This window comes from Misgurnus anguillicaudatus, chromosome 12, assembly GCF_027580225.2.
Source record: "Misgurnus anguillicaudatus chromosome 12, ASM2758022v2, whole genome shotgun sequence".
NCBI lineage: Eukaryota > Metazoa > Chordata > Actinopteri > Cypriniformes > Cobitidae > Misgurnus > Misgurnus anguillicaudatus.
The window spans coordinates 35,840,551-35,854,670 of record NC_073348.2 but is presented as its reverse complement, the minus strand read 5'-3'; the positions used below and the strand labels follow the sequence as shown (position 1 = coordinate 35,854,670).

General features: G+C 42.0%; 2 protein-coding genes and 2 pseudogenes across 2 annotated transcripts; 2 read left to right on the top strand and 2 right to left on the bottom strand.

Annotated features, from left to right (window-relative positions):
- Nucleotides 1–2,395: 2,395 nt before the first annotated feature.
- LOC141369210 (trace amine-associated receptor 13c-like) lies at nt 2,396–3,364 on the bottom strand. The gene has a single exon (XM_073874766.1). It carries the CDS (start codon nt 3,362–3,364, stop codon nt 2,396–2,398), a length of 969 nt encoding a protein of 322 aa, XP_073730867.1.
- A 1,525-nt stretch (nt 3,365–4,889) lies between these two features.
- On the top strand, nt 4,890–8,971 carry LOC141368908 (uncharacterized; annotated as a pseudogene).
- A 2,087-nt stretch (nt 8,972–11,058) lies between these two features.
- Nucleotides 11,059–12,049, bottom strand: LOC129447099 (trace amine-associated receptor 13c-like). The gene has a single exon (XM_073874765.1). The coding sequence runs from the start codon at nt 12,025–12,027 to the stop codon at nt 11,059–11,061; it is 969 nt and encodes a 322-aa protein (XP_073730866.1). The 5' UTR covers nt 12,028–12,049.
- A 1,584-nt stretch (nt 12,050–13,633) lies between these two features.
- On the top strand, nt 13,634–13,750 carry LOC141369224 (5S ribosomal RNA; annotated as a pseudogene).
- The last annotated feature ends 370 nt before the right edge of the window (nt 13,751–14,120 follow it).

Sequence of the window (14,120 nt, the reverse complement as noted above, 5' to 3'; positions counted from 1 at the left end):
TACAATAGTGTGGAATGCCCTATTCATATTAGAGACCACTAGACGAGAGCTATCACCTCCTTTTGGGCTCTATCTAAGGGTGCGTCTATTCAGGATATTTATTCGCCAATTGGCTGGTCTTCTAAGAACATGTTTGCTTGGTTTTACAGCCTAGATGTGTCTTCTTTGGCTTCCTGAGTGCTTTCGGTAAGTGCGCCTTCTACTTCCCTTCTACTTCTGTCTCTCATGTCTAGCATCTCTCTGGCTGGGTTCCACCAGGTCGTTAAGACAATAGGGAGGCAAAGTCTGTGCATTGACTTGCTTTTACTCTTCTCGCCATCTGGATTATCTCTGTTGTTTAGATATGCTGCAGTGCCGGATATCTCCGCTCGCTGGGTGAATGTATTATATTCTTATTAAACATTTATGCTTGCTCACTACCCTTGTTAGCATGGCTGCGAGCTTTGAGCATTCTCGTTCAGTTGTATGTATTCTGAGATTATGCTGCTCAAACAGCGCTTTTTATAGTGGAGGCGACACCACCCCTTTCTGATGTATTAAGGGTCATTGGGCAGTGTGAGTTTCAACTGCACTGGCATTATGCAATGAGGCTTTAGAGAAGATGTGATAGAAGAAGGATCCCATAGCATCAGCTTCTGACGCAATGTCTCCTTTTCTTCTCTCAGTGAACCGAGGTTACGACACTAACTGAAGACGTTTTAGCAGTTCTTAAGCAGTAGTTTTCTGTTGGTAATGTAAAGGGTTACACACAGCCACATAGGGATCATCAGCGAATAAAACTAAATGACTAAACGATGTTGAGAGGAGCAGTGCAATGAACATTAAATACAATCTACGTAAATTATATCCAAAGTACCAAGATATCTCAATCAGTTTGATGGCCTCCAAAGGCATGACAATTAGTCCTATAAGTGAAAACATAACTCCCCAGTCATACGAGACGCATAGCTAATACTAAAGGAAATAGAGACTGAAAACATGAAATCTGCATATTTAATGCTGGGTAAGTTGGTTGACTTATGATGATTTTCTACAAAACAATGCAGTGATTATGAGGTGATGTTATTTCTTACTGTGCATTCATACCGCCACCAGCGAGAGCGTCAAAGTGGCCAGAAGTCATTGATTTTCTTGTTGATTGTTGATTGTTTTCTTTCACGCATTTTGTCTCTCTCTCTCTCTCTCTCCTGTGTGCACAGACTCGGTCTCTTTCGCATATTTTGTCTCTTTCTCGCGCGCACACTCTGTCTCTCATGCATTTTTGCTCTCTCTCACGGCATTCACTTCACATTTGTCCACAACCGCGGCTCATAGTTATGAGGGAGAGGGAGGGAGGTGTCCCTCCCTCTCTAATGAATAGTTACAGCCCCAGTGACAGTTAGGACATATTTTGACTATTTATTTCTGACAGTGTAGTGTCAACTTCGATTATACAGCATTGATTGAAAAATATATATACGGGTATTGTGAATTTTATTTACTTTATGCCAATGAAAATGTAGGTTTAGTGTATTTTCTGCACATAACTGTTCACACAAAGGTTGATAACTCGTTCAATTTAACATTTAGACAGAAACAATAGATTTTTTATCTTTTTTATTCCAGCGATAAATATTTGCTGACTTACAGAAAATGTCTTTTATTTAATTTTTCCACCATCTGCTTTAGGCTGGCAATCCATTCTTAGTCTGGAACATAATTTTCGACTTTAATCTTATTTTTTAATGCGTAGTGTTTTATACATGTTGCCAATCTGACTTAAATAAATTTCTTAATTTTGTGAGAGCAATGAGGCAGGATTTTAATCTTAATAAAATAATAAAAATTGGCCTCCTAGAAAGAAAGGTAATTTGGGCTGATTCATCCTAAACACAGTAACAATATCTTTGCTCATTTGACCTCTTAGTTACTGACAGGATCAAGACAGCTATACACCTATATGCTGCATCTATAGAATGGTATCATTGTGCCTGAGTAGTGAGTGTGAATGTGTGCTTTTTTCATCTATAACTGCAATGCTGATTCTGATGTATTTAAGTGTTGGATGTATTTAACTATGGACAAGTGATGCGAATTAGCACTCGTGCTAAAACACTCAAACAATACATCTGGTTTGTCCAATGTAATGTCCATATCAAATAAAATGTCATTCATTCAAGACTTAACATTTACACAGGTAGCCTTTAATTTATATATTTGGCCTGCAGTTTCCATAAACATATCACAGTTGGCAGATACATTTATCCAAAGTGACCTACAGTGCATTACAAGGTACATTATGATCAGTATGTGTGTTCCCTCAGTTTGAACCAAGCAATGCCAGCATTATGGCTGTGACATTTGTAGTTAAGACTTGAAATATAAAATAAAAATAAAAATAGAAGTCCAATAGCAGTTATGCTGGTTTAAATATTTTGGAAAGATTTAGGATGTGTTTAACTGACATTCTAAACCAGGGGTAAAATATAGCATAGATGAGAGGATTCAGACCTGAATTAATATACAACATCCATAACATAAAATAGGCTATAACAGAAGTCATGCTTGTGATTGGTGTTAGAGATAAACTAAAGTAGGGAATCCAGCAAAACAGATAAACCGTCACAATAATTCCTAATGTCAGAGCGGCTTTACTCTCAGATTTCCTCCTCACTGAACTTTCAGTTAGATGTTTTCCACTCCTCATCAGAGAGTTTATAACTTTCACTTGCTGATATGCGACATAAAAGATTCTCAAATATAAAGTTATAATAAAGGTACAAGGAAACAGGAAAAACAGGAACAGGTCAATGATTGTCAAGGCGAAAGTAATGATAATTGTACATTCTCCATAACATGTGTATTTTCTTTGTGAGGTAGTTATAAGAAATGTAATGTTATAAGCTGAAGAACAAAACCAGAAAACACAGATAATAATTATTGTTCTAGTCGTTGTTATTTTATGTGGGTACAGCAGAGGGTGACACACAGCCACATAACGGTCAGCAGCTATTAAAACTAAATTACTTAGTGATGTAGAGGTGAGCAATCCTACAATTAATAAAAACAATCTACAGATAGTGTCTCCAAAGTACCAACATGTTTCAATCAACTTAATCGCCTCCAAGGGCATGACAATAAGTCCTATGAACAGGTCAGACACAGCCAGAGAGAGAATGAGCATGTTGGTTGGAGTGTGAAGCTTCTTGAAGTGAGAGACGGAGATGATGACCAGCAGATTCAGAAACACAGTCCATACTGACAGCAATGAAAAAAACACATACATGATATTGTATTCATGTGTGGATCGTTTTGTTTTGATGCATGATGAGTTAATGGCAGGAAAGCAGTACTGAGTCTCAGGATCTTCTGTCTCATAGGCCATGAGTAAAGTCTCCTTCTGTTAAGAGTTTGATGTGATCTCCTTACTGTTCTTTCATTTATACAGTATCTGAAGCAAACTGACTCAACCCATTCACCACCCACTCTGATGCAACTTTGTTTTTCAGTAGATATTATTTTGTCCTTTTTACATATTTTTTTCAGATGTTTTCAAATAATGAAAACAATAGTGAAAACATCAAACCCCTCTATGCAGAACTCTAGACTGCAACCAAAATGATCACAAATGCAAACAATTTTTGATCATGTGCAACTTCTAATTTTACACCGACACATTGGTGTGAGTACATAATGTTCAGGTTGTTTTGGTACCTGGCTGTCACATGAGTCCATATTCAGGTATACTTTATTCCTCTTTCCATCTCGCACATGCACATGTCCGCACCATTATTACGTATACAGTATTCAAGCATGCATACCTACAGATGGACGTGTTTAACACATACCTGTTCACTGTACAAATGATTACCAGGCAGCCAGGACACCACTACTTTGGGTCATTTACAGGAAATTGACGTAATTACACGTAAAAGTTAACATTCTTTAATGTGCAAGATGCAGATGCAGGCATATGTTCAAACACGTTCATCAAAAATTATCAGATTATAATAATTTGATTTATATATCAAGCTTTAAATCACTGTCAATTTTTGTCAATGCAAAACCAGCATATATTTTAAACATGCAAGGTCACTATGATGATTAAGGTAAGATTATCTTTAAAAAAGTTAATTTATAAGAATAATCTGCTTTTCATATTCATTTAAGTTGTATTTATTCAGAGATTGAAAACTTTAATATCATTGTACAACAAACTTATTCGTTCCCTTTCAGTCGGACACTACGACGTCACGTCTGACCTACAAATTGGGAATTAGCTAGAGAGACCAATCTACTTCGAGAACTACAAAAACGGCAATGAACTTAGCATGCAGGTATTTGCATAATGCTGGCGCCTCCCTGCCAGGTGCTTATATAAGCCGCAGGTGCAGAATACCAAATTAGCTTTTTCGATTCGAAAGCCAGCAGTATCTGCTACTGAGAAGCTACCTGCTCTGACGGAGTACACCATTGCTGAAGTTGGTTGGACAAGCAGTACCACTGGAGTGGACTGCCCCCTCTTGAACTGCCCGCCCTTGAGGACTGGTACTTTGGAGCTGCTCGGGCATCTCAACCCACACCTCCGGTACCTTTCTTTCCTGAGGTACACGATGAGCTGACTCGAACTTGGAGAGCCACGTTTTCCAACCGCCTGCCGCCGTTTCAGCTATCACCTCTCACCTCTCTCACCGGTGGAGCCTTTAAAGGATCCCTTCAGTGGAGTGGGGGGGTCGCAATGCAGCTGTGTCCGGCCACCGCTGCCTCCTAGAAGGACCGGCCGACCCTTCCCTCATGAGCCTGCAAGCAGCCTTCCGGTCTGGAAGAGGAGTCCTGTGGGGAGGCGGCCTCCGCCCTGAATGCCATGGCACTGCTGCAGGTTCACCAAGCGAAGGCTTTGAGGGATTTGCATGAGGGAGGTCCGAGCAGCCACTGACTTGGTGCTCAGGGCAACCAAGGTGACCACCCAGGGAGTTGGTCATGCGATGTCCTTCATGGTGGTCCAAGAGCGCCATCTCTGGCTGTGTCTGGCTGACATGACGGAAGTCGACAAGAACAAGTTCCTGAACGCTCCCGTCTCCCAGACTGGCCTCTTGGACGAGTCCTTGGAGAGCTTCACCCAACAGTTCTCCGCCACTCAAAAGCAGACCAAGGCGATCGCTAAGATCATGCAGCGGAGGAAGATAGCTACCCTTGGTACATCAACATCGGCTCCTCAGTCTGCCTCTTGCCAAGGGCATCCTGTGGCGGCCGCCTCCAATCCCCATCCTCGGACCTCATCTCGGAACTGGTCGTCAGCAGCCCACCCCGCCCGCTCAGCCTGCAGCTTGTGCAGGTAAACTGAAGTCCAAGCGGCGCTGAGACGGGTGACCTGGAGTTGGTGGGGATCACTCTAAAGAGGAGGGCCGGCTGGAGAATCTTTTGTTTTGTTTTTTTCTGTTCTGCTGGCTTTTAGCAAAAGGGGAATGTACCCACAAACACAAAAATCTTGTTGTGTGTTTGTGGGTGCATTACCCTTTTGTCTCCAGGTCTCCAAAGGAATGTGAGAGCCGTGAACGGGCCCATACCCGCTCACCCTCCTCTTCCTCCATTGCCAGCTGATGCTGCTGGAAGTCTGGTCACTTTGTTTCAGAAGCCAGACGACCATGCCACCCTTCAGCGTACTCAGGTCAGTATTACACCACACACTGTCGATGCTTGTGCTGCTACGACACACACACCAACAGACACCTCCGTTCCGTCTCTGCTGCCCCACCGCAGGTACATTGGTAGTGCTGTTAATTCCCGTTCTTTGGGTGCCTGGCAACAGCTTCCCAACCCGTCTCGTTGGCTATTACACACGATCCGCCTCAGTTACATGATTTAGTTCAATTGGCATACCCCCGAATTTTCAGGCATCTGCTTCACCACGGTGAAAGATGCCAACGCACACGTACTGCGTGCAGAGTTTGCGGTCCTACTGGAGAAGGACGCGATGGACCCGGTCCCTCCAATCGAGATGATGTCAGGGTTTTACAGCCCGTACTTCATAGTACCCAAAAAGAGTGCTGGGTTACGTCTGATCTTGGCTTATAATAGCTCAATCTCTGCAGATGCCGTGCGAACACAGAGACTTAACGCTTCGGCATCTCGCTTGTTTGGGTCTTCGGGTCAACTGGGAGAAGAGCAAACTTTGCTTTGTGCAGAGGATCTCTTTTCTCGGTATGGAACTGGATTCGGTCGCATTTACAGGCCGCCTAACCAAAGCGCGTTTACAGTCAATCCTACATGTTTCAAAACTCTCAAAGGCAAGTCAGCTGTCCCCCGAAACAATTTCAGCCTCTAAAGCCATGCTGTACTACGGATTACTTGGCTTTTTAAGTTTATGCTGCCTCCAAAAAAGCCTGTCTGCACTCCACACCATGCCAGTGCTGCAGAATTTCCAGACAACAATGCCCCATGCACCCAAACTGGTGATGCGCCATAGAAGCCCTTGGCGCGAATCGTCCAGGAAACGTTGCAAGAAACCCGGTCAAAACATGACGCCAGCTGGTGCTAAGCAGTATTCCTGACGAAAGTGCTGTGAGAAGAAGGACTCTAAGCAGCAAACAAAGCTTTCTATGGATGTTCCCACAACTGTTGCAGGCGACGCCGAGAAAGCTTTGAGTTCTCGTTGTGTTGCAATGTCAATAAGTTTGTAACACCCTCACAAAAAGAGCGATTTTCTCCTCCTCAATGCCCATTGCGCATTGTACAAGTATACTTTCCATAACACACATTAATTTTGTGTATGTCAGACTATCTACTGCTATTGTTTGTGGCACATATATCAAGTTTGAGCTCAAAGCAGTTTTCCTAGTGCTTTGGAGCTTTCTCTCTCAGATTGAGGGGCACCATGTCCTTATTTGTACAGACAACACCACGGTGGTCTTGTACAGAAATTGCCAGGGCAACCCCATATCAATGTGTGCTTAAGACTCTGTTTGGGCAGGCGGAAGTGACTATTCAATTAGAAGATCGCCATCTAGTCACCCCATACTGCCCCCTCATATCATAAGGTTCCCCCATCTACCAGATGCATTTATGCCCTTAAAGGTAGAGTTCTGCCAAAAATAATATTCTGTCATCATTTGATCACTCTCATGTTGGTACAAACCTGTATATATGTCTTTGTTTTGAGGAATGTTTGTTACCAAACTGTTCATAAACCATAAAAGTGCACTCGGTTCATGCTGATTGCATGCTGTTTGGACATGATAACTGTAATGTTAAGCTTAAGCCAAAACGAGGTTATTTACCAAAGTTTATTTTCACACCTTTTAAAGTGCAAGTTATCTCTCTCCCTGCATTTTCACCTGAGCAGGCCGTGTTAGCAGACACTGCTATTCAGCGTGAACTGTGGCGGGTAAGGGCACTGCACATTTATGTAGAGCCCTCTGTGCTTTTATGAATGCCAGATCAGCTTTTTGTCTGTTATGGTGGCAAAGAGACAGCTGGTATCCAAACAGACGTTCTCACTGGGTGGTGGATGCGATTACTTTGCTTCCAACCATCTGACTACTTGCCCGTTAGATCCCATACCCACCCATCTTCTTTCAGGCCATCAGTTATCAATTCATCTCTTTCCACTGGTACCTTCCCCGCAGCATTTAAAGAGGCACTGATAACCCCGCTGCTGAAGAAACCTACACTCAGTCCTGCTATGTTCGAGAACTCCAGACCCGTTTCTCTTCTTCCCTTCATTGCCAAGACTCTTGAATGTGTGGTGTTTGACCAGCTCTCCTCTTTCTTCACACAAAATAACCTCCTGGATAACAACCAGTCTGGTTTCAAAAGCGGTCACTCCACTGAGACTACACTGCTCTCAGTCATTAAAGCCCTAAGGCGGGCAAGAGCAGCCTCCAAATCTTCTGTACTGATCTTTCTGGATCTATCTGCCGCTTTTCACACAGTCAATCACCACATCCTCATGTCGACCCTCATGGCTATGGGTGTCTCTGACACTTTTATGGTTCAAGTTGTACTTTTCAGGTAGGTCCTTTAGGGTATCCTGGAGAGGTGACGTCTCCGAACCCCAACGTCTCGATACCAGGGTGCCTCAAGGCTCTGTGCTTGGACCACTCTTTTCGATATAAATGACATCCCTGGGTTCCGTCAATCGAAAACATGGCTTTTCCTACCACTGCTATGCGGAAGACATTCAACTCCACTTGTCGTTACACTCAGATGATCCCACGGTTTCTGCCCGCATCTCAGCATGCCTGAGGGACATCTCACTCTGTATAACGGATCACCATCTCCAGCTTAACCTTGCGAAGACAAAACTGTTTGTCATATCATCAGAACCAAAGATTGAGCACAAACTTTCCATTCAACTAGGTTCCTCGACCATCACACCTTCCAGGACATCCAAAAACCGGGGAGTGGTCATTGATAGTTAGCTTAGCTTCTCTGAGCATGTTACCAGCACTGCTTGCTCTTGTAGATTCATCCTCTATAATATTAGGAAAATAAGACCTTTCCTAAATGAGTACGCTACGCAGGTCCTAGTCCAAGCTCTTGTCCTGTACAGGCTGGACTACTGCAATGCGCTACTGGCTTGACTTCCAGCCTGCACAACCAAACCCCTACAGATGATTCATAATGCAGCAGCAAGAGTGGTCTTCAATGTGCCAAAGAGGGCGCACGTCACTCCTCTCTTTGTCAAGTTACACTGGCTTCTTATTGCAGCTCGCATCAAATTTAAAGCTCTTTTCCTGGCCTTTAAAACCACCTCTGGGTCAGCACCCCCGCTTATACAGCCTTATGTACCCTCTCGATCCCTGAGCTCTGTCACCGAGCAATGGCTTGTGGTGTCATCTAAAAAAGGGAAAAATAATTATCACGTGCCTTTTCTGGAGCTGTTCCACAACTAAGGAATGATCTGCCGGTCGCGTCACAATCTGCTGACTCTGTAGCTGTCTTTAAGAATCGACTAAAAACCCATCTCTTCTGCAATTACCTCACTTCCTAATATATGACTTATTTTCCTTTTTCTTTATTTGTACATTCTTAAAAAATGACTAACCACCCCATGTATACTGTGTTGGATTTGATGAGACTATTTCCAGTGCACGTATGTATTGCTGTTCTTGTGTTGCTATAATTGCTTTTATTGTTTACCTCATTTGTAAGTTGCTTTGGACAAAAGCGTCTGCTAAATGACTAAATGTGATGTAAATGTAAATGCTTTGGCTTACAACAGTGTGGAATGCCCTATTAATATTAGAGACCACTAGACGAGAGCTATCACCTCCTTTTGGGCTCTATCTAAGGGTGCGTCTATTCAGGATATTTGTTCACCAGTTGGTTGGTCTTCTAAGAACATGTTTGCTTGGTTTTACAGCCTAGATGTGTCTTCTCTGGCTTCCTGAGTGCTTTCGGTAAGTGCGCCTTTTACATTCCTTCTACTTCTATCTCTCATGTCTAGCATCTCCCTGGCTGGGTTCCACCAGGTCGTATCGACAAGAGGGAGGCAGAGTCTGTGCAATGACTTTGCTTTTACTCTTCTTGCGACGCCATCTGGATTTTCTCTGTTCTCTCCGCTCGCTGGGTGAATCTATTATATTCTTATTAAACATTAGTGCTCACTTAGTACCCTTGCTAGCATGGCTGCGAGCTTTGAGCATTCTCGTTCAGTTGTATGTATTCTGAGGTTATTCTGTTCAGACAGCGGTTTTTATAGTGGAGGTGTCACCACCCCTTTCTGATGTCTTAAGGGTCATTGGGCAGTGCAAGTTTCAACTGCACTGGCATTATGCAATAAGGCTTTAGAGAAGATGTGATAGAAGGAAGGATCCCATAGCATCAGCTTCTGACACAATCTCTCGTTCTCGTCTCTCAGTGAACCGAGGTTACTATAGTAACTGAAGACATTTTAGCAGTAGTTAAGCAGTAGTTTTCTGTTGATAATGTAAAGGGTTAAACACAGCCACATAGAAATAATCAGCAATAAAAACTAAATGACTAAGCAATGCTGAGAGGAGCAGTCCAATGAACATTAAATACAATCTACATAAATTAAGGACATTTTTAAAGGTTTCTATGAGTTACTAATACAGTATCTATCTTTGATGTACTAATATGAACTCTTTAGGTCCAAATCTGTACTTTTTGAAAGGCTACAGCCCCAGTGACTGCTGGGGTACATATTTTGACCAATTTTGTCTAACAGTGTAGTGTCAGCCTGGTTACAGTCTACAGCATTGATTGATATATACATGTATTGTGAATTTTATTTACTTTAGGCCAATGAAAATTCAGGCATGAATGCATGTGTCATAACTGTTCACTGCACAAAGGTTGATAACTCATTTAATTCAACATTTAGACAGAAAAAATAGATTTTTAATATTTTTATGCCAGCGATAACATTTGTTGATTTACACACCATGTGTTTTACTTAATGTTTATTTCCGCATCTGCTTTAGGCTGGCAATCCATTCTTAGTTTGAAACATGACTCATTTTCTACTTCTAATCTTATTTTTTTATGTTTTATACATGTTGTCAATCTGATTTAAATGATTTTCTTGATTTTGTGAGAGCAATGAGGCAGGATTTTGATCTTAATAATAAAAATTGGCCTCTTAGATAGAAAGATAACATGGGCTGATTCATCCTAGACGCAGTAAAAATATATTTGCTTGTTTTGACCTCTTGGTCACTGACAGGATCAAGACAGAAATGAACCATCTGAGAAATCAATTACAGAAAACTCTGTAGGCCAATTATATTTGTTATGCTTGGTATCATATTGCCTGAGTAGTGATTGAGCATTTGTCCTTGTTTAATCTATAACTGCAATGTTGATTTTGATGTATTTAAGACTTAACATTTACAGTAGTCTTTAATTTATATATCTGGCCTGCAGTTTCCATAAACATTTACGCAGTTAGCAGAAGATTTTATCCAAAGCGACTTACAGTGCAGTACAAGGTACATTTATAATCAGTTTGTGTGTTCCCTCAGTTCGAACCTAGCAATCCCAGCATTATGGAGGTGACATTTGTAGTTAAAACTTGAAATAGAAAATAACAGAGAAATAGAAGACAAATAGCAGTTATGCTGGCTTAAATGTTTTGGATAAATTTAGGATGTGTTTAACTGTCATTCTAAACCAGGGGTAAAATATAGCATAGATGAGAGGATTCAGGGCTGAATTTATATACAACATCCATAATATAAAATAGGCTATAGCAGAAGTCATGCTTGTGTTTGGTGTTAGAGATAAAATAAAATAGGGAATCCAGCAAAACAGATAAACTGTCACAATGATTCCTAATGTCAGAGCGGCTTTGCTCTCAGATTTCCTCCTCACTGAACCTTCTGTTAGATGTTTTCCACTCCTCATCAGAGAGTTTATCACTTTCACTTGATGATGTGCGACATAAAAGATTCTCAGATATAAAGTTATAATAACGGTACAAGGAATCAGGAAAGACATGAACAGGTCAATGATTGTCCAGGCAAAAGTAATGATAATTGTACATTCCCCATAACATGTGTATTTACTTGTTGATGTAGTAATAACAATTAAAATGTTATAAGTTGAAGAGGAGAACCAGCAAACACAGATAATAATTATTGTTCTAGTCATTGTAATTTTCTGTGGGTACAGCAGAGGGTGACACACAGCAACATAACGGTCAACAGCTATTAAAACTAAATTACTCAGAGATGTAGAGGTGAGCAATCCTACAGTTAATATAAACAGTCTACAGATAGTGTCTCCAAAGTACCAACATGTTTCAATCAACTTAATCGCCTCCAAGGGCATGACAATAAGTCCTACGAGCAGGTCGGCCACAGCCAGAGAGAGAATGAGCATGTTGGTTGGAGTGTGAAGCTTCTTGAAGTGAGAGATGGAGATGATCACCAGCAGATTCAGAAACACAGTCCATACTGATAGCAATGAAAATAACACATACATGATATTGTATTCATTTGTGGGGCGTTTTGTCTTGATGCATGATGAGTTGATGGCAGGAAAGCAGTATTGAGTCTCATGATCTTCTGTCTCATAGGCCATGAGTAAAGTCTCCTCCTGTTGAGAGTTTGATCTGATCTCCTTACTGTTCTCTCATTTATACATTGTCTAAATCAGACTGACTCAACCCATTCACCGCCCACTCTGATGTAACATTGTTTTTCAATGGATATTATTTTGACCTTTTTTAAAAAAAAATTTCTTTTTAGATATTTGTACATGATGAGCCGATATGCAAAACCCTCTAAGAGGTGGATCACACAGATCACATTTCTCTTGTGACAGGCGCCTGCTTTAAATTGTTTTCTATGGGCAGTGAGCATTTTGCTCACCGAACGCCTTGCATTTTTGCCACCTGCCGCACCGTGTGTTTTTGCAGGAGTGCTTTTAGAATCTGAAGTTGAAAAAAGCAAAACTGAGAGGAAAAGCACCCAACGTCATTCAAGTTTTTTCTATTGTCCAATTGAATGCGGGGAGAGACGGGCCTTCCATTTTGGTGACAGAAGTTTACAGTTGCTTGGAACAACCCGGAGACTGCACTCACAAGCTGCGTTCAAAATCACATACTGTGACAGTAAGTACTGAATTAAATGAAGTTGACCGTTAAAACAGTAAGTACTAAAAAGTATAAATATGTATAGTTTGAATGAGAACGGACGTAATACATTCGCCATGTTGATACATCACATGACATCCGAGAGCCATTAGAAAGCATAACAAGCAGTCTGATTCCGCGATACTTTAAATACACTGTCAGTTGGTCTGTGCAGCTCTGCATGCAGTTGAACACGCTTATTGACATACATCTTGATATATGCATGTGGTTTTTTAAAAAAAGCTATCCGTCAGGAGCAAAAATAGACACAAAACAGAGATTAAATGCATACATGATTGTCCTTTTAACACCTGTACCAGAGTTTTTAGTAGATAAACTTTAGTATATTATCAAGTGGTGTAAAACAAATACATCTAAACATACAATGGGCTGTTAAAATAAATACACAATCGCAAACTGATGCAATGTCTTACTCATACAATTTACGTAAAATAGTCGAAAGATTTGGGATCCATAGTGAGTGCTTCTCGGTCAGAAGATTTCCCACAGGACGTTCACTGCTCAGCACGCTCATTACAGCCCATTGAGTTTCCAGAGGAAATGGAGGAGCCACCTTATAGTGGCATCTCTGTTACTTTTGGTAGTCAGGATGAGTTATCAATCGCAGGATTGGAGGGTGGCTTTTACCTTCGGTGGCTGACGACTCGACACCCCCACCCCCCGACTGGTGAGTCGGCGCTCTCTGAGAAGGACACGGAAATGGCAGTGTCCAGGAGTACTGGGCTGGAGTGAAACGTTTCCCAGAATGCTTAAAGCTTGAACTTTGGTTTCTAGGGTCAGGTCACGAAGCGTAGCCACATCTGCCGCCAGTGCCTTTCTTTTCAGAGGTGCACGACAAGCTTACGAGGTCATGAAAGTCGCCTTTTTACAGTGCACACCCGCATTGTGGGCTCGCACATCCTCACCAAACTTTTAATAAGTTCTTTATTGTGTCTTTGTTAATATTTAGTAGGCCTTATTATATGATATAAAATAATTTATTGGTGTGGTCTCTCACTCGGCCATGCATGAAAGCACACTGCTTGCGTATTAGCCAGCAGCCATATCACCCTGTAGCCCAAGACAGCTTGCCCACTAAAGCTAAGTAGGGTTGAGCCAGGTCAGTACTTGGATGGGAGACCTCTTGGGAAAACCAGGTTGCTGCTGGTAGAGGTGTTAGTGAGACCAGCAGGGGGTGCTTACCCTGAGGTCTGTGTGGCTCCTAACACCCCAGTATAGTGATGGGGACACTATACTGCCAAAAAGCACCGTATTTCGGATGAGACGTTAAACCGAGGTTCTGACTCTCTGTGGTCATTAAAAATCCCAGGATGTCATTCGATAAAGAGTAGGGGTTAGAGGTCTACACGGGTCCAAAAATTCCTACCCGAACCCGATCAGACCCGTAAATGTGCTACACTGAACCGACCCGGACCCGTCTGTTGTTTTGAAAGCTGGACCCGGAACCGACCCGGACCCGTCTATTATTTAAAAGCTGGACCCGGATCCGACGCAGACCCGTCTATTATTTAAAAGCTGG

Excerpts from the sequence above, each read along its gene's own strand:
- LOC141369210 (XM_073874766.1), bottom strand. The coding sequence starts at position 3,364 with ATGGCCTATGAGACAGAAGATCCTGAGACTCAGTACTGCTTTCCTGCC.
- LOC129447099 (XM_073874765.1), bottom strand. The coding sequence starts at position 12,027 with ATGGCCTATGAGACAGAAGATCATGAGACTCAATACTGCTTTCCTGCC.